At 42.3% G+C, this 20,487-nt stretch overlaps 1 protein-coding gene across 1 annotated transcript; it reads right to left on the minus strand.

Moving 5' to 3' along the window:
• Positions 1-4,890: 4,890 nt before the first annotated feature.
• NEFL (neurofilament light chain) lies at positions 4,891-9,184 on the minus strand. The gene is made up of 4 exons (XM_060153592.1): positions 8,138-9,184; positions 6,998-7,122; positions 6,248-6,609; positions 4,891-5,611 (listed from the first exon to the last, which is right to left on the minus strand). The coding sequence occupies exons 1-4, from the start codon at positions 9,182-9,184 to the stop codon at positions 5,469-5,471; spliced, it is 1,677 nt and encodes a 558-aa protein (XP_060009575.1). The 3' UTR covers positions 4,891-5,468.
• Between the last annotated feature and the right edge of the window lie 11,303 nt (positions 9,185-20,487).

Here is a 20,487-nt window from a genome sequence, read left to right on the forward strand (position 1 = left end):
TTAACCCTTTCAAATTGCACAAGGAATAGAACCTAAACTCCTTGATCTATAAACCCCTGCATAATATGTCCTTTGCCTGCCTTTCTCAGTTCTTTCTCCTACTCTCTCATTCTTAATGCTCACCAATGAGCTTAAGGCATTTTCCTGGCTTCAAACAAGCCAAGCTTCCACACTTGCTGTTCCGTCTACCTGGAGCGCTCTTTCCCCAGATCATTGCATGTCTGGTTCAGAGCTAATGTCACTTATTTATTTGTTTATTTGTTCATTGCCTGTTCACACACACACACACACACACGCACACACACACACACCACTTTAGTCCCTGAAAGCTGGGATATTGTCTGCCTTATTCTTTGTGCCTAGAACAGTGCCTGGCACATAGTACATGATTAACACGTGTGGAACGAATGGACAAGCTATGTCAAATATACATAAATAGAAATAAAGTCTAAAGAAGAACATATAAATGAAAATAATGATGACTGAATGGAGAAAATATGATTTTTTTCCTTTTAAAGTTTGTTTTTAATGTTGATGTTTTATTATTTTTTTTAAAACTCTCCATATACAAATAATTATCTATGTTGAAGTAGAATTAAAAGGCTACCAAGAGTCACTTCCTGGGGCTGCTGAAAATTTTTTACTGCTCATGATGCTTTACCTTTTATCTTTTTAGCTCTCATGTAAGATTCTTCACTGGGAATTTTCTAGGGGAACTTAAACTGAAAATGCCAGTTCTGATGAACATTTTCCCAAGAGGAAAACATCCTGAATTCTGCACTGGAAGACCTTTCAAATATGAATCGTGGCTGGAGCAATTCTGATCATTTACACCCAAGGGAGAAAGAATAAGTTGTTCATCCTGGCCATGTGCATGGAAAGTTCTCACAAATAATAAACCTTTTCCATTCTTGAAATATTTATGAAGATTCCCACTAAATGCAAGGCACTTTGCTAGGTATGGTGGGAGGAAACAAAGACACTTATTTGTTTAGTCACTGTTTACTCCCTTCCCAAAATGACTTGAAATATCTTACAACAAGAAGAGATGCAAGAAGGAGTAAGAGGAGAAGGAAGGAGGAGGAAGAAAAGGAAAAGGAGAAGAAGAAACCATTGAGGACCAGTTCAATGTGAACACAACTAGAAAATTGTAACCAGGTAGAAGAATAACACCATGAGAACTGTTACCAAACCAAACTTGGGTCTGCTCTCCCAAGTTTTGCAGCAAAGCCAATCTACTCACACCAGGTTGTGGTGAAGGAAAGTGTAGCGTTTATTGCAGGACCAAGAAAGGAGAATGGGCAGCTAATGTTCAAAAGACCTGAACTCCCCAATGGCTTTCAGGAAATGGTTTTTAAAGACAGTGTGAGGGAGATGGTTATAGGATGCATGATCCACTCGTGGACCTTCTTTTGATTGGGTGCTGGTGAGGTAACAGGGTGATGTTTTGGGAACCTCAATCATCAACCTTCTGGTTCCAACTGATCTGGGATCTACACACTGGTGGTCAGCAGTTAACTTCTTCCACGTGGCGGGGGTTTTAGTGTCTTCAAAACAACTTAAGGATATGGCTCAGGATATTATCTGTTTTCCTTGAGGAGGTACTTAAGGTCTTTGACTTTGTTTTATGGCTAAACTATTATTATTTTGTCCTGTTTGACTGCTTTCCTTTGTTTCTGCATTTTCTCACTTCTCTGATTAAATTTGTTCTTTGGAGCTCAGGGGAGACCAAGGAGGCTAAAGCTTTTCTACAAACAAGAGGTGGGGGGCAAGAAGCTGTGTCCCCCAGCAAGGCCCCGCAGGGTCCTGCACAGTTTGAGAAGCACATCCTGAAAGTTGGTGATCCTTGAAGGTAAATTTCAAACACATCTCTGTTTAAAATTTTTGCAGAGGAATTTATAGGGACATAAATAATCCAAGGAACTAAAGAAAAATTTAAGCATTCTAAGTAACTTCAATGGAACACTGTGAATGTAGAAGTGCCCTTGAATTGTACAAAGACTGTAAGAATTCCAATAATTGTGTGAAAACCCCCAGGCTGCTGTCACAACACAAGCCTGTGAAAATATCCTCTGATTCCATGAGGATGCCTCCCAAGCTAGACTGCAAAGGAGAGTCAATGCAATATTTGGTTAAGAGCATGGACTTTAGAGCCATCCATCCTGGGAGGTTTGAATCTCAGCCTACCACAAACTAGCTATGTGACCTTGGTCAAGTCACCTAAAAATTCCTCATCCATAAAATGGGGATGATAATCATACTGGACTGATAACATTGTCATAAGAAAGAAATTGATGAGATAATACATATAATGCACTTAGATTAGTGCCTGGGACGCAGCAACTATTCTGACAGCACTAGAATCTCCATGTAGGGAAAAAAGCAATCAGATTAATTGCTTATCAATTTAATGCCAGGAATGAAACTTTACACGAAGTTTAGCAATTCCCTTTAAGTGATGGACTTTAGTGTGGACATAATAGTGATACGCGTGTTTCCTATTCAGCCATTTAGCCTGATCTTCGAAAAGTTTTTCAGGAAATTTTGAATCATGAATCTAGAGTGGATTTGAGAAATCAAGTGCTAAAGCCTTATGTAGCTAAGAAGATTGAAGCCAGAATGGGGATGGGGGTGGGGATGGCCAGCCCTCCATAACAAACAACACTAGGATCGGAACAGACACTTGATTTTTGGTTCTCTGCCCTTTCCACCAAGTGTTGACTAGACCAGGACTGATTATTGAACACTCTTGGCTTTCTAGTCATCCCGAAGGCATTTTAGTCTATCCAGAAGTTATTCATTCAGTTGACATTTATTGTGCTCTACCATGGTAGGAACAATGCTGGATGCCGGGGAGCAGGAGGTCTGATTGCCACGCTTCTGAGGATCACTCTACAGCAGGGGACGCAGACACTAAATGATCATGGAAATAGATGCCGATTATGACTGTGTAAAGCACTACATGTTCTTATAAACACATTGAATAAAGGAATTTGGCTCAGTCAGGGAAGGCTTCCCCAAGGGAATGACAACTGAGCTGAAATCTGAGCAAGTTTGAGGGAAAGATAGAAAAAATGAGTGGTCCAGACAGAGAAATCAGCTGAAACCTTGCGGCAGGTGGGAGAACGGAGGGCCAGGGTGGCTGAAACACCAGTAGTAAGGGAGGGGTAAGGGGATATGCATAGGATGAGGTTCGAGATGTAGTTTGGGGTCAGGTCGCTCCGGGCCTTGAAGATCCCCTTAAAGATTTTGGTTTTTATATTAAAAGAAATGGGAAACTATGGGAGGGGCATGATCAAAATGCACTTTTCTAAAGATTAGCTTACTCTAGTGTGCTGACGGAAGGAGGACAAGACATTGGGAGGTTCCTTAGAGTGGTGGCAGTGTAAACAGGAAAATGTGGATGGATCCAAGATACGTAGGCAGTAAAATCAAAGGACTTGGTGATAGATTAAACCAGAGGGATTGGGGAGAGGAAACGGGAGATATGACGTCATGCCCAGTCTCTGGTCTGCAGAACTGGATGGCTGAGGAGTGGGTCATTAGCTAGGGGAGAGAAGACAGAACGAGAACTAGAGTTTGGGGAGAGCAGGAGAGAGAGGGAGACTGACCCAGGTACCACATTTGAGGAAATTGTTTTTAAAGACTTCAGATCCATTTAGTTTAGATTTTTCAGTATTTTATTATGGCACACAGGATAGAGTATGGTACAGTGTTCTTACTTCAAGAAATTCTCAAACCAACCAGCTCTTTCCATTTGGCTACTTTGTTTTACATGTAATTTGCATATATCTGAGCTTTACCATGTGCAGCATCCCATGTTTAATGAACATAAATGTGAAAAGCTTGGCTTCTGAGGCAACTCCTAGCGTTTACAGAAGTAAAGGTACTGAGAATCTTCGTAATTCAAATCCATAGCATCAAGGTAGATAAAGAAATACTTTACCTATTTGCTTTGGTGAGATATACTTAACTAGAAATACATAGTGTCATGTCATCAGGTAACTTTAAATGGAAACCACTTTGCTTTCAGATTAAATTCATGACCTCGAAGAGTTGTCTAAACAAGAAATATTGAAAAGAATTAGCTGACAAAGCAATTGTGTAAGAACAGAAGCAGAACAGCGGATAATCAGTAATTTCGTCCACATTCCACATCAAATGCAAGTGCGAGAGCTTTCATAACTTTACAGTGAACAGGGAGGATGGACGGGGTGTGTATTTGATGCAATGTCCAACCAGTTAGAGCTATCATTGAAATCCGAATATTTCCCAGTAAAGACATGCAGAGCGATGGCAATGCAACATACAAGCATATAATCCCCCCTTTAGCGACTGATCACAATTTCATTATCTGTATCTGTAGTGCTTAAAAAGTTTAAAATAGGTGGCATAAAGGTATTTACTTGAGGCAACACAATTAAGCTAACAACACAATCATAAGCTCAGGATTGCAGGCAACATGTTTGCAATGGCAAATAAACTTTGATATTCTTACTCCATCCAAAATTATACAGAGATAATAAATTATTCCTTCTGATTGTATCCTTTGCTTGGGTTTCAACTGCTGCTCATGACAATATATTTTAAATGTGGTTATAGTGCTAGGTGGGTTAGGGTTACGGGATTCATATTCTATCCATACTGCATTTATTATTACATACTAGTGTTAAAGTTACCTGTTTACCATAGAGCGTATATTTATCACATAATTTCAGAATGGCCTCCAAGAAAGCCACTCCCAACATTATATAGGACACTTATGGGGCATAGTATATAGCTATTTATCAAAGAAAACCCCAGAGATTCTCATTTACTCGAGCTTATTATCAGTAAAATTTTTGAGGGGAGAGATTTCATGAATGCTCATGACCTAATTGCATCCTCAGAATTACCAATTAAGGGGGGGAAATGCATTGTAATTGTTAAAATTTTGACTTAAAAAAATTTGGAGGTCAATAGCCCACTTCTGTGTGTCTTATATTGGTGCCTTCTTTAAGATATTCGAATTAAGTCAACAACCACAGCAAGGAATGTCATTCAGTGTAACTTTATTTACTATTTATAGCACATAATTCAAGGCCTTTAATTTCTAACCACCAAAGGTTCAAAGGACTATATTTTTTCCATGACGTTTAACATTAACATTAGTGAATTCATTTATTCAGGGTTTTTTCTTTTTTATTGTAAACATCTGAATTATTCACATTGCCATAGATCCTGAACTCATAAGCGTGGACCATGCACAGGCTGGCAGCAAGCCAGGAAGCCACTCTGCAAGCAAACAGATACTCTGCGGAAGGAGAAAAGTCATAGCACAACATTTAATGCCCAACCTAAGTCATCTCAGAATTATACATATATTGACTTCTTAATTCATATAGTATCTGCAACTCAACTGGTTGGTTGGTGATGGGATTGACCTGATTTCAGGAGAATTATTCCTGGAATAGTTAAGGAAAGGGGGTTCAATCTTTCTTCTTAGTGGCTTGTTCCTCCCCAGCACCTTCATCTTTTTTTTCCTCCTCCTCAGCTTCTTTGGTTTCTTCTGCTTCTTTGCCTTCACCTCCTTCTTCTTCCTCCTTTGCCTTCTCAGATTCTTCCTTGGCAGCTTTAACATAAAAAGCAAATGTACAAACTCCAAATGCAGCGTGAGTCCAATCAAAACATTTCTGCTAAGGTTTTGTGGAGGAACACAAATGTCAAAATACTTCCCCCAAACCTCTCAGCTCCTTTCTCCCAAAATACATGCAACTGACAATGCCTGCCGGGAATAATTTGCCACTGCACACATATTTAAATAGAATGAGATTATGTCTAGGTACTGGATGCTCTGCTCTCCTCCAGGACCTTGGTTTTTTTTATTGTGTGTTTGGTGTTCATTTTTGTTCTTTAGGACACCAAATGACTGAGTTAAATGAATGGATTTTAAAATGTTTAATTAGGAATAAAAAGACAGCAGGAGGAGGATTTTTTTTTTTTTAAGTTCTTTTCAAAAAAGTACCAAGCTAATTAGAGATGTGTGGCTCTGGGAGCCAGCCAATCTGAGAAATGACGTGCTTATTACTAAAGGTCTGTTGAAGCAATAGATCAATGTATTATTTAAGATTCTAAACTCATGTATGAATAAAACTTCCTTGGCATAAGCAAGGCTTCATTTATCTTATCAATGTCCTAACAGATATTCATGCCCCGGCTGAACCTGGAGTTGCAGGGTGGGTTTGGTTTGGTTTGGTTTGAATCCTACCTTCTTCCTCTTGGGCTCCCTCCTCTTCAGCCTCGGCTTCAGCCTCCGCCTCAGCCTCAGCCTCCGCCTCTGCCTCAGCCTCTTCCTTCTTCTCCTCCGCCTCAGCTTCTCCTTCAGAGGGGGGCTGCTCCTTGGCTTCCTCAGCTTTCGCAGGCTCGATGGTCTCCTCCACCTCGATCTGCTCCTCCTGGACGTGGCTGGTGTAGTAAGATGGGAAGGAGCGGGCGGACATCAAGTAGGAGCTGGTCTGTAAACCACCATAGGCAGATCGGCCAAAGACCTGGGAGCTCTGGGAGTAGCCGCTCGTTATGCTGCCCACGCTGGTGAAACTGAGCCGGGTCTCCTCACCTTCCAAGAGTTTCCTGGCGGAGGCAGAGAGAGGGTGGGGTTAACAATCATGAACACGGGAAGTGTGCTGAGCCCAACACCCAACACCTTCCCCAGTGCCACCCTGAGAGCCAAAGGCAGGGTTGGAAATTATCAGAATAACTGGGGATGTTGTGACTGAGACTAGGAAAAAACCAAAAACCCCCAAAACACCTTAAAATAACCCTGTCTGTTAGACTTTAAATGTAATGGGAAGCTAAGAACAGGTCTCATTGTTACAGGATAAATTCTTCTTGGAAAAGGCCAAAAGGTGAACACAATCATTTCAAAGGACTATTTTTGAAGATTTCTGATTCAACAGAAAGGAAGTCTGATTTCCTTCCTAAGGTTGAAGGGCTGCTACCTTTGCCCCTCCATTTTTACCTGTAAGCTGCAATCTCAATGTCCAAAGCCATCTTCACATTGAGCAGGTCTTGGTATTCCTTGAGGTATCTTGCCATTTCCCCCTTTGTGGTCCTCAATTCATTTTCCAATTTGTTGATTGTGTCCTGTTGGAAGACAAAAAAAAATACAAGCGTAAATCCTTACTGCTATTACTTTACTATAGCTGCAAGGGCATAGGTTTAATTAAAATCAAAGTGCACACCTTAGATAAAATCTCCCCTGAAACAACGGCCTTTTCTCTTTTTAAACCTTTCTTTGCTTGCCTAAAAAAATCCAGCTTCATAAAGCATGAGATGAAAGCAAAAAATTATTTAAAAATAAAACTAATAGAAGAATTTTTTTTGTTTTTGTTAATTACTACAGTCTAATGATTATCATAAAATGTCTGCAAGGAACTAAACAGATTTGTTTTTTTGAAAACTTTGTTTCTCATTCACTGACTAACTCTATCCAGGTTACATACAAGAAATCCACTTCTTTATAGGATAAGGAAGTAGATAAATTTAATTTTTTTATTTTCTCTAAAATATTTTCTATGTATCTATATTATTTTCTCTTCTCTCCAGAAGATGGAGAAAAAGAAACGTTTTACTATGGCCATCATTACCTACTACAATTTTGACTGTATTCCCGTCTACCTGCTACGCGAAGGGAGCGGTTGGTAAAATTAGTCTGAAATCATGCTGGTCACAGAACTAATGGGAGTTCGTCGCTGTGTCTATTAATCAGATGGTCCAATCTGTGCAGCAAAGCAACTTGTGGTGAATTCAGGACAGCAGAGAGGCAGGCCAGAGGCAACGCCCTGCTCGCATCCCTTCTCCCACCCCACCCAACCCCCTGCAGGGCTGGGCCGCTTTAATGCGCAACAGAGATTCAACTGCACCCTGCACATCTTCGCAGACTGCAGTGGCGCCCGCACCCCGCCCTCCAACTGCCCCACCCGCTCCCACACAGCCTCCAAGGAGCCAAGTTCTACCCCCTAACAGCTGCATGCAGATGCCTCATTTCTAATCTCCACTTTCTAGGCGCGCCCTCCACTCTCCCCCCACCCCCCCGCCCATCCTAACTCGATTCTGCAGCCCCCTCCCCGCCTCCACAGTGTTTTGCCCAGTGCCATACCTGCATAGCACTAATGTCGGCGTTCTGCTTGTCCTCCAGCTCCTGTAGCTGCTTCTCCAGCGCTTCGTTCATGCCCCGGCATGCTTCGATCTCCAGGGTCTTGGCCTTTAGCAGGCGGCGGCTCTCGGACACCTCGTCCTTGGCGGCGCGCACCGCATCGGTGTTCTTGGCGGCGCTCTCGGTCAGCACGGTGAAGCGGCTCTTGAACCACTCTTCCGCATTCTGCATGTTCTTGGCGGCCAGCTTCTCATACTGGGCGCGGATGTCCTTGAGCGCGGCGGAGAGGTCGGGCTTGGAGGACACATCCATCTCCACGGAGATCTGCGCGTACTGGATCTGCGCCTGCAGCTCGGCGATCTCCTCTTCGTGCACTTTCTTCAGAAAAGCGATTTCGTCCATCAGGCTGTCGATGCGCTTTTCGAGCTCGGCGCGGGCGAGAGCCGCTTCGTCGGCCCCTTTGCGCGCTTCCATCAGCCGGCCCTCTGCGTCCTCACGGCTCAGCACCTCCTCTTCGTAGCGCGCCTGCAGGTTGCGCAGAGTCTCCTCCAGCCCTTCGCGCTCGCCCTGCAGCGCCTGCTTCTCGTTGGTGGCGTCTTCCGCCGCCAGGCGCAGGTCGCGGATCTCCTGCTCGTACAGCACCCGGAAGCGGGACGGCTCGGAGTGCTTCTGGCGCAGCACCAGCAGCTCGGCTTCCAGGACCTTGTTCTGCTGCTCCAGCTCGTGCACGCGCTCGATGAAGCTAGCGAAGCGGTCGTTGAGGTCCTGCAGCTGCGCCTTCTCCTGGGTGCGGATCGACTTGAGGTCGTTGCTGATGGCGGCTACCTGGCTCAGGTCGAGGTTCTCGAGACTGGGCAACAAGGAGCCGGAGCTGGAGGAGTAGCTGCGGCGCACGGACAGCGAGGAGGAGACGGGCGCCGAGTAGCTGGAGTAAGCGGAGCGCGCGGTGCTGTAGCCGCTGCGCACGCTGGAGATGTGCACCCGGGGCGTCTCCACATAGCGCCGTTTGTAGGAAGTCGAGTAGTACGGCTCAAAGCTGAAGGAACTCATGTTGGCGGTCGGTGCCCCTCTGGCCGGCGGCGGAGATGGGGGCCTAGAGAGAAGAAGAACGGGGAAGAGAGGGAGAGGGGAGGATGGATGGCTGTGTGCAGCTCGGCTCTGTCCTGCCACCCCTATTTATACTCGGAGAGGATTCTGACGCAGCCTTAGATCGATCACTGCGCGCCGGGCCAGAGGGGGCAGAGCGCTGCTGCAGCCGAGGGGAGGATTCTGCGCAAAAGGAAGGCGGGGGCGAGCCACAGGCCGCGAGGATGCTGCGGCTTCGTCCTCTGCACTTTTCTCTGAAGGCTTCTGTTTTCTGTGAGACCCCGTACCCCCTCCCTCATTTCCTTTCCCTACCCCCACCCCATCCTACTTATTCCTTGATCCCTGTTATCACTCGGATTCGATCGTGACCCCAATAACAAGTTCTCATTCCCTACTGACACCTTAGTTTTCCATATGCCTGGAACCTCGGAGACACCCTCCCCCTCCCCGTCGCTCCTTCCCCACCAGGGGTCATCATCCCCCTGGTGTTTACGGTGACATTGCAGTGCCTCCAGGGCATTGGAGCTACAAAAGATTGTCCCAGGTTGCATGTATGCGGCATGTATGGAGGAAAGTTTTCTATTTCTTTGTAGCTGTTTCTGGCACTTTCTTTGTGTTCCTTTCTCCTGGTTCTTTTTCTTTTTCTTTAGTGCGCTCCTTCTACACACACACACACACACACGCACACACACACACGTGGAACTGGGGCACTGCAGGTGTTGATTTTAGCATTTCTAAACCCTTAGAGCAGTTCCTATCAGCCTTGTAGTGTTACTAGATTTTCTCATTTCTTTCCGAGGAACGAAGCCTCGCATACTTTGGGCGTGTTGAAGCGTGTAGGTGGAGGAGTTTGAACTAGCTGCGGAGAAAACCGATTTGCAAAAACACAGCGGCCAGCACTGCAGCGGGGAACTTCAGACTGTCACACGTTGCCTGTATCTCCTTCATCAAGATAAATTCCTGCTCGACACCGACAACTCCATCACATTAGAAGCCCCTTTGCCTCTTTTTACACCCGTGTAGCGCCCAACCTGATGATTTCAACAAGCCACGCAGGTGGCTGATTTTCAGAGGGAAGCTGCTGCTGCCTCCCGGAGCGCGGAGCGCGGAGCGCGTCTCCAGGGAGCAGAACTCGGACCAGAGACGTCTCGTTCTGGGGCGGGCAGAAAATAGCCGTGTGGTTCTTCCCCCCGAGTCACTCTGATAAACACATAACAGGCACAGTCCGAAATCCATGGATTTCTTTTAGGGAACACCCAGAGAGCTGAAACAGTGTGCACGCCGTAATGCACATTGATACAGCCCTGCGGTTTACAGAGCGTTTTCACGCACATGATGTTAGGGAGTCCTCCGGTTGCAGGGAGGGATTGCAGAGATATACACCTAAGATTTTTCTAAGCAAGCATTTAATTTTTGTTTTCTTTGGGTAAGAGTAGCATTTGAGGTGCAGCATACTGATATTTTTTTAAAAGAGGCAAACGAAGGGGAGACATGAGAGATTTTAAACAGAGAAGCCGGCATCGCTTTCCCTGTGATGCTGAGAGGGCGAAGGACTTGGAGCGGATACCACAGATGCTCCCGGAGCAACTGCAATCCCCTCCCCGCGACAGGAGGGTGGGAGTGGGATAAGGCTTAACTCCTGAGGTCCTTTGTATCTAAAAAACCTTTCCTTCTTCGTGGTAGAGGAAAAGACTACAGCAGAGAACTTGCATGGGGTTTCTAAAGAATCTTTAAGGTCTCAAATAATGAGACTTTAGAAACATTACCATTGGTAGTTTAAAACTATCAAGAGGTCCATCCACACTCAGTCATTCTAGGATTTCAAGCTGAGGCTGTCCTGCATTTTGCTTGGCCCTGGCAGCACTCATTCTGATGACTTTTTACAGTCTATACATCTTTGGTCTTCGCATTGATCAGGGATTCAGCAGAGGGAAAGGCTTCTCGGGGTGGTGGGAAGAACCTAAGTAAAGCCATATTTTTGTCGGCTCCCAGTTACCCATATGTGGATGACAAGTGGCAGAATGGATTTTTTTTTTAACCTGCCCCATTAAAACCACATTGTTTCACACTCGCTCTGGGTGAGTCCACCCACACCACACTCTTAGGTATTCACGAGTTCATTTCTTTTGTGCCAGCTCCCTTCCCTCAGTTTCAGGTCACCCTCAGCGATCTTAAGCTCGTCAGTGTTTTGGCCAAGACTCCTGGCTGAAGACTGACTGCAGAGGAAGCTGCTCAGAAAGAGGGAGGTGGCTGATAGATGCTGCAGGGGCCGTGAGATGCTGCAGGAAGAAGAAACCTGTGGGCCTCTGCTGCTGTCCTTTGGGCAGCTGAAAAGAAAGGCACCCTGGAGTGTGAAGGGTAGGAATGGGAGCGCAGGGACCCTTGCCTTTGTTGAACCTGGTGAACAGGGGGTGGGGAAAGGGGCAGATCTTCTGTATTTATGAATATAGACCTCTGGTCTTTTTCAGTAGCTCCACTACAGCTTTGCTTTAGAGGAGCTCCCGGGCGCAGCCCAGGTCTGAGTGTTGGTGGCCCTACCTTAAGCCTTCCTCTGCTGGGTACCTGCTGCTTTTTAAAATATTCTGCCCAGTCACCCTCCTTTTTAACTCTCTGCTCTGAACACCCATGTGGCATTGGCCCTACGTGTCAAAGCAAAGGTAAGATGAACAACTTTAGAAAATCTGCTTAAAAAAAGAATCTTGACTTTCCTTCCCTTACCACAAACGTTTCTGCATTCGTGTTTTTCACAGGGGTGTCGTTATTTCTTTAGAAGGCTTTGGGGTCTTGTTACACACCTGTGCATTTGTCCCACTTTAAACACATTCTCCAACAACATGAAATTGGTTGAGGGCTGCCAACAAAACACACTCCTAGGAAATAAAAATTACTTTAAAAATAAACAGGCAAGTATGTTGATGAAACTCATTCATAGAATTTCTACTACTCTGGTTATCCTTAATAGCTCTGTAATTCCCCTAAATGACTGTTTGAAGCAGTTCAGTTTAAAAGTAAAATGTATTAACATTACCACGGAGCTCGTAAAATACAACTCTTAGAACCACCGAAAAAATCTTCCTCCTCTAGTGCCAAGAGAGTCAGAAGCTTCAGATGGATAGGACCTGGTGACTTTCATTTCATTATTCTAAAACACTTTGGCACACGGGAGATTCTGTATCGGCATTTGTTTTGAAAAGCTGAGCTCTAGGCTGAAATTCTTATGAGGCAGGTCTCGTGAGAACATCAGTCCTTGGGTCGAAAGAGCAAAGTTCTCCTGCCACCAGTGAGCTGCAGGAAGAGCCCTCATCCGTAACAGCAGATGGGTCTCTATACTCTTCCCTATCAGGTAGATACATCATTGTCAGCAAAGTCGGCATCAGTTTGTCCGTGCAAGGAGGGATGAAGAAAATAAATACGTGCAGGATGGCTGCCCTGTGACAGGCATTTGATATCTATTATTTAATAACCCCCAGATCCCCATGAAAGGGGTTATTGTTTATTCTGAGCAAATAGCTGAGGCCCAGAGAGGTTAAGTAATGTGCCAACTCACACAGCTACTCCACACCTAAGCTCAATTCGCTTCCAGCCTGAGTAGGGCTCTACTCATTACACGTGCTGCAGCCAATGGCATGTGCTGCTTCCATATGTTTCTGTGGAATTTGATAATTGTATGCTGCAGTCTCTGTGCGTGTGGTAAACCACTCATGTTGGGGAGAGACAAATGTGAACTGATTTATACCACGAAGAAATTGTTAATGAGCGTGTTTTATATGGACAGCTAGTGGTGGCAATAAACAAAAATTACTGTAGGTTTCTTAAGAGTGCCAATGTAAAATAAAATGGAAGCTACCAGTAGAACGTGACACATAACTGGTGATGTGACTTTTTAGACACGCCTCTAAACATCAGTTTACAAAACACTCTTTCTGGAATGAATGACCTAAATGCAACCTTCGCTGATTTAAACTCTTTAGAATAACTATATGATGACATCCACCTTTCTACTAATTAAAATACCATCATATTCCACTCCTGTAAATAGGTTCTCTTTAGCAAAATGACCTTAAAAATTTCTCTAAAGAATAAAAGAACAAATGCTGGCATCCAACATCTCATCATTGAAGTTTATCATGCTTTCTCCAAATCTTTACCTTTTTAGAAAGAAATACGAGTAAAATCAACACAAAATGTATAGTGTGTGGAAACCACAAACATATTTCCTCTCTGCTTTTTATAACCAGTTTATTTCTTTATATATTATGCTCACCATAGGAGTCATAATACATGAATCTCCCCATCTCTTGGGAAATATATTTGAAAGAAAACTTTCCCCTTGTAATATAAAATATGACTAATTTTACAGCATCACATTTTGAAGTAATGCATCGTAAAGTGTGCTATGCAGCTATATAAAATGTAGAAGGCAACGGGAACGAGAATGTCATTTGAATAAATTAAAAATGAAAAGCACAATTATATTTAGAACACATGCAATATTAGAAATGACAGGAAGTTGCTGCTGTCCAAGGAGAAATGATGGTGATAGGTTTAAACTCCTAAATGCTTGCTGCATGGAACTGGCCAAGGTAATGTATGTTCTCCCCAGAGGCCTGTTCCACAGTGCCTTGCCCTTAATCACAGTCACCAGCCACAGGTGTTAGAGGGTATGGTGGAGACCTTAAGGGGCTTCATTTGCGGTCATTTCAGGCAGGTCACAGCCCTATCGGTCCCAACCAATAGTACTAACCCTGTTTGTTGAGTTGTGCTTTCCTGACTGCGAGGAAATACATGCTGCTTCTGCAATTTGAGTACCAACTAGCCACAAAAACATGCCATGTGGCACCTGGATTTCTTTGCTGACCTTTACAGTGGTTTAATAAATCAGTCGGAGGAATGTGAGGTTTACTGTTTGCAAAGACAGTGTATAAGCATTTCCATCTGCAAGAGACAAAGGCCCGAGGTTGGCTCTTTCACAGCCAGGCTAGAGCCCAGCCAGAGCAGCGGTTCACTTCACTGCTGCAGGAATGCAGCAAATGCTGCTGCAGAGCTGATCCTGGGCGGATCCCTGGGTTCCTCCAGTACAGCAGACAGGCTGCTGGCACCAGGATATATAACGTTTGGTGTCTGGTAAGTTGAACATATAAGAGACTGTCTGGATTAGAAAAGCAAAACTGGATTGTGTCTAAATGACTTATTGATTGATTAAATAACTCTTTGTGTTCATCCATCGAGTCACCAAACGCCGTTGGAACACTTGTAATGTGCACAAGTCTGTCTAAGTGCCAGGGGAGGTGGGGGAGTGTAGGGACTTCTGGCAGAGTCCTGTCTCCAAGGGCTTGAAAAATACCTGAGCATAGTAAAAAGACCAGCTACTGATATACACAACATGGACAAATCTCAAAACCAGTATACTGGGGGCTTCCCTGGTGGCGCAGTGGTTGAGAGTCCGCCTGCCGATGCAAGGGACGCGGGTTCGTGTCCCGGTCCGGGAAGATTCCACATGCCGCGGAGCGGCTGGGCCCGTGAGCCATGGCTACTGAACCTGCGCGTCCGGAGCCTGTGCTCCGCAACGGGAGAGGCCACAACAGTGAGACACCCACGTACCGCAAAAAAAAAAAAAAAAAAAAAAGTACACTGATACTGAGTGAAAGAAGTCTTAGACAAAGGATACATAGTGTATAATTCCATTTATATGAAATTCTAGAACAGAGGAACTAATCTATGATGGAAAAAATTCAAAACAGTGGTTTCTTCAATGAGTGTAAGGTGAGGAATGACAGGGAGAAGGCACGAAGGAACTTTCTAGGGCGATGGAATTGTTTTAGGTCTCAAGAAGTTTGGGTCGTACAGGTGTACGCATTTGTCAAAACTCAGAATATAGTAGGATTTGTGCATTTCATTGAATGTAAGTTTTACATCAAGAGAGAAAAATGTAAACGATATATCTGCATATACATATATAATTGTAAAAATAAACAATATAACATAAATTTACAAATAAAAATATATAACAAACCACTTTTAAAATAACTAAGCAGACAAAGCCCATGCGTGTGAAATTTCAAAGAACTATGCAAAAGTTATTAAGAAAAGGCAAAATTCTAGGTGATGTCTCAGGGGAAGGAAGGAAGTTACAAGCAATGATTGCCATGATCTTAGAGAAAAGAGAGGTCACATGAATGAAATGAACCAACATTCTGAGGCTGGTTACTATGCCAGATGCTTTGCGCAGGTATCAGATTTAAGCTTCGCAGCAGCTCGATGAAGTGGATGTTCTTATCGTGGTTCTAAAGATGCATAGGTATTGTATTTCTATTAGTCCATCCCAATATTGCATTCAAAATTTTTAGCCATCTTACATTGCTGCCTCATATTGAATTTGAATCGCCTTTAAAAAAAAAAAAGACTTTGAAAGCTAAGGCTATTCATTTATACTGCAGCTTTTATAAAAACCTAAAAATACAACTTTTATTTAAAACCTAATCTTTCATATAAATGCTTTGGATCCATCGTTCAAATCTGTTGTAATAGTTTTAAAACCTTCCAACTTTATGTCAAATTCAATAATGAGTGAATTTCCCAATTTTTAAAATTAATACCATTAGAAATGTGGTTTTCTGTGCTGTGCTTCATAGACTCTTGGGATTGGGAAGTAATTTAAATGTTTTCCACTCAAGTCCTCCACCGGCTTCTTCATCTTCAGCAGCTCTTAACCTTTCCTTTGCTTATTCCTTTGTGCAGAATGAATTATCCTCTCTTACTGCCCCTCCCCACAGTAGCCATTGAACATTACAACTAAACAGAGCAAAAATTTCTAGGGAGGCAGTGGCATTAGTGCCCCAAAATGAGCTTTGGTTTTTCACTTTCTGTTTCTCACTATTCTCAGATTGCTTTTCCACCTGATTCTTAAGGCATCCTCACATAACAGAGATGACAGCAGTGATGTTTACATGGAGAGCGGAGATCTCCCAAGGATTTCTGCATGATATCACTGGATTCCTACAGCAATCCTGTGAGGCAGAAACAGATCTAGAGGTGTTACCGTCCTCACTTTCTAAATAAGGATGCTGCGAGATCTGCAGAGGTAAAGGATTTACCCCCAGATCATATCTCCTGTTAACAATGGAGCCAGGGCTATCACTCAGGTTACCTTTCATCAAATTCACTGGGAATTGTTCCTCTAAATCTTACAGTTTCATAGGTACCAGGCCTATCCTTTTCCCGATCCCCTTGTGGTACCCTTCCAGAAAGACGGGGAAGCCCCAGTTGTCTCTTGCTTTCAGATTAGATTCTTGATACATAACTAACTCAAATCAAAGCTTCAACTCTTTAGCTTGAACACCTGTTAAAATGCCAATATCAATAGAAGAGGAAAGAGTTAAAGCTGATATTAGTCCTTTATACCTAAGTTTTTTGTTTTGTTTTGTTTTGTTTTGCAGTACGCGGGCCTCTCACTGTTGTGGCCTCTCCCGTTGCGGAGCACAGGCTCCAGACGCACAGGCTCAGCGGCCATGGCTCACGGGCCCAGCCGCTCCGCGGCATGTGGGATCTTCCCGGACCGGGGCACGAACCCGCGTCCCCTGCATTGGCAGGCAGACTCTCAACCACTGCGCCACCAGGGAAGCCCAAGAATATTGGTCAAGGTCACACAGCTGGGTCAAGGTTTGTCTGAATTCTCACACTTCCTGTTATGACCAAAGTGCAAGAATGTTCTTTAGAGGTGCTAGGCAAATAAAATCTGTCACTCTTTTTTTCCTCTGCAGTTTAAATTTGTAGACTGCTACAAGAAAATGCTTCAATAGAGTTGAGGATGCTCAAATCATGAGCAAGTAAAGCAATCCATATAATGGTCATTTAGACAGAGCACCACAGACACACACCAAGTAAGTCAACACTTGGCTTCATTAGCAGGTTCTAAAAATAGCCATCCATCACTACAATCATTTATAAGAACCAAACTCATTGGAGCTTCTCTCTCCAGATACAGGCTCCCTGCCTTATTGCTAACTAGCAATTTCTTTTATTATATTATCTGGAAGAGAAATAAGCACACTGAAAAAGATTCCCTGCACCTATCAGTATCACTTTATCCTACAAATATAATAAACTGCACTACCAGATCCCATTACAACAACAGACATGCTTTGGAATAGGCCTGAGATATTTCAATTTGCAAAGTGTTTTCTTTTTCTTATGCCAAAAAACTTTTTGCCCATTACACTGATTAATACTTACTTTAGAAGTTATCCAGATTAAAATTTTCTTCCAAATGAATTCCCCAATTTAGAAAGATCACTTAAGTAAGACACACAGCTGTGTCTTAACAATTAAATGTATTTAAATGTACAGATGGGTGCAAGGCTCGGTGGAAGAGATTGCTCCCCACACAAAGTAATAGCAGTTCAGAAGGGAAGCACTCCACCTCTGAGCTGGCCTTGACCCTAGATGGCATCTTGGGTCCTCCGACAACCTGAGATTCTCTGATTCAAAAGTATTGAAAAGGCCAAAAGCGTTGGATAAGCTAGGACCGAGGAGAACTCATATTTTAAGTGACCATAAATGAGAGTTAAAAGCACACAGCGTTACTCCAAAAACGGAGACTTGCTAGTATCTTAGTTCAAATATGAGCCAAAGACAGAATATAAGCAAATGCCGATAGGATGAGATTTTTGAGGGAAGAAAGAAAGCATTATTAATGGAAATTCTCAGGGAATATGTATTTGCTTATTTGCATTAAACTCATCTTTCCTACAGAAGAGCTAATAATAAACAGCTGAACAGCTGTCAATATTTTATCAGTTGAATTGGTTCCCATTCACCTAAGACAATAGAATTCATTTTCTCTCTTCTGATGTTCACCTAACGCAACAGAATTCATTTTCTCTCTTCTGATTTTTTCTTTTCATGGGTTGATTATGAAAGAAAAGAGAGGAAAAATCAGATGCTTCTCTTACTGTTGCTTCAAGATTAAGTGTTGAAACAGAGCATAGATTAAGGCCACTGACATTTCTCTCCTAGGATCCAAACCCCAGAATGAAGAATAGAAACAACTTCTCTCTCACTCTCTCTTCCTTTCTCCTTTTTTACATCTTTGGTTCTTTCTGTCCTCCTAAAATGCGTGTATTGCTGGTTTCCCTTTGAAGAAAGGAACCTAAGAATTTGAACTCAATGCCCAGGGAATAGTAGACTGTGGAGCCTGGGGTTAAAGAGAGGACAGGCAAACAATCTCTAGGTATCACTATGGTAACCATCCTAGATGGTGAGTGGAGCCTGCTGTTACTTTAAAAAAAAAAAAAAACCTAAATGTATCAAATATTATCTTTTCCAGATACTGTAATGAAATTTTTTGGGTGTGCTGTTGCTCTGTAGATCATACTGAAAGTCCACATGGTTTTGGGAAACAACACTGAAGAGTGGAAAAGCGCTGGATTTGAGAGGCTGAGGTGTCTGATCCTAGATCTAGCTGTGGGGGTAACCAAGCACAAATGCCTTTGAACTGGTCACCTGTTCCCCTGAAGGGATTGGAGGACTTTCTAAGGGGTTCACAGGCATAAAGAGTGCTAAGGGAATCTATTTCCAGATCCCCAATTGCCATATGTAGTCTTTTGTAAAATCTATCTGCTTGCGAACTTGTGCTGATTCTGCTTTCCCACCTTCGCTATCAATTGAATGAGCTAAATCTGCATCAACGAGGTTTTGACAAAAATGCATTTAAATCACATAGAAAATAAGATAATCTCATTTCTAACATTGTATTGATAAAGATGTATTGATATTAAAATTATACATATTCCAACCCTTTCTAAGTTACGTAAGGTGCCTCTAAGTGAAAAATAAGCAGGTATAATTAATAGTTATTTGATAAGACTTGGTAAAGCCTCTTTTGGTATTCTTCCCAGAAACAGAGTGAGTAAATTACTTTAACCATGAAGAGATAAATCTTTATGCAAGCTAGGTGCTTTCCAATTCTTTGCTTTCAACAAAATTAAAGGAATAGTTAATCAATTAGCTGATAGATTAAAATATTTATTTTATTTTTTATTGAAGTATAATTGATTTACAATGTTGTGTTAGTTTCAGGTGTACAGCAAAGTGATTCAGTTATATATATATATTCTTTTTCAGATTATTTTTCATATAGGTTATTAAAAAATATTGAGTATAGTTCCCTGTGCTATACAGTAGGTCCTTGTTGGTTATCTATTTTATACATGGTAATGTATATATTTTAATCCCAAACTCCTAATTTATCCCTCCACAATATTTTTATAATAGGTCAATATGTGCTTTCTGGCTTCAAATTTGGAAAGATTTCAAATATTGAGTGATATTGCTAAAGCAATAATTACTTATTAAAATTTATAAGGTAGCCATGTTTTAAGTAATTGTGTACTAATAGTACTTGTAATCATAATTCAACCCAGAAAACTTTGTAATACTTAAATGCTTGTCATTACATAAAATAAATATTTCATTTACAATCTTTTATTGCACTTATCTTTTATTGCAGAGAAGAACAAAAGAATTATAACACAAGATTTATAAGCATAAGATATATTTTATTAGGGATAAAATAATGTGAGACAGAGTAATGGAAATAAGAGTTCAAGGAGAAAAATGAAATATAAAATCGGTGAAGGGTAAAGAGGAGCTTGTTCATGCATTTTTATATAAATGATGGTGGATAACATGTGGGTATTGTATTTAGAGTCCATTTGATATATTTTAAAAGTAACTTCATTTTGTTTTAAAATGTTTATACTTAGAATACTCTGGAAATCACATCTTTCGCAACTAGCAACTACTTAAACTTAAGTTGATAATGTTTAGATATCAATTTAAAATCAAAAGAAGGGTTACATAGATTTCCAAAATTCTTCTACGGACTGTGTGAGCAGAAAATGTTTGAAGAACTCTCACTTGGGCAAAAAATGTCTTAATAGACATTTCTCCAAAGAAGATACATGAGTAGTTGATGAGCACATGAAAAGATGTTTGACATCATAGCTCATTAGCAAAATGCAAATCAAATCCACAGAGAGACATATGATCCAGCAATCCCACTCCTGGGCATATATCCAGACAAAACTATAATGCAAAAAGATACATGCACCTCTATGCTCATAGCAGCACTATTCACAATAACAAGACATGGAAACAACCTAAATGTCCATCAACAGATGAACGGATCAAGGAGATGTGGTACATATATACAATGGAATACTACTCAGCCATAAAAAATAACAAAATAATGCCATTTGCAGCAACAT

Source organism: Lagenorhynchus albirostris, chromosome 7 (genome assembly GCF_949774975.1).
Source record: "Lagenorhynchus albirostris chromosome 7, mLagAlb1.1, whole genome shotgun sequence".
Lineage (NCBI taxonomy): Eukaryota > Metazoa > Chordata > Mammalia > Artiodactyla > Delphinidae > Lagenorhynchus > Lagenorhynchus albirostris.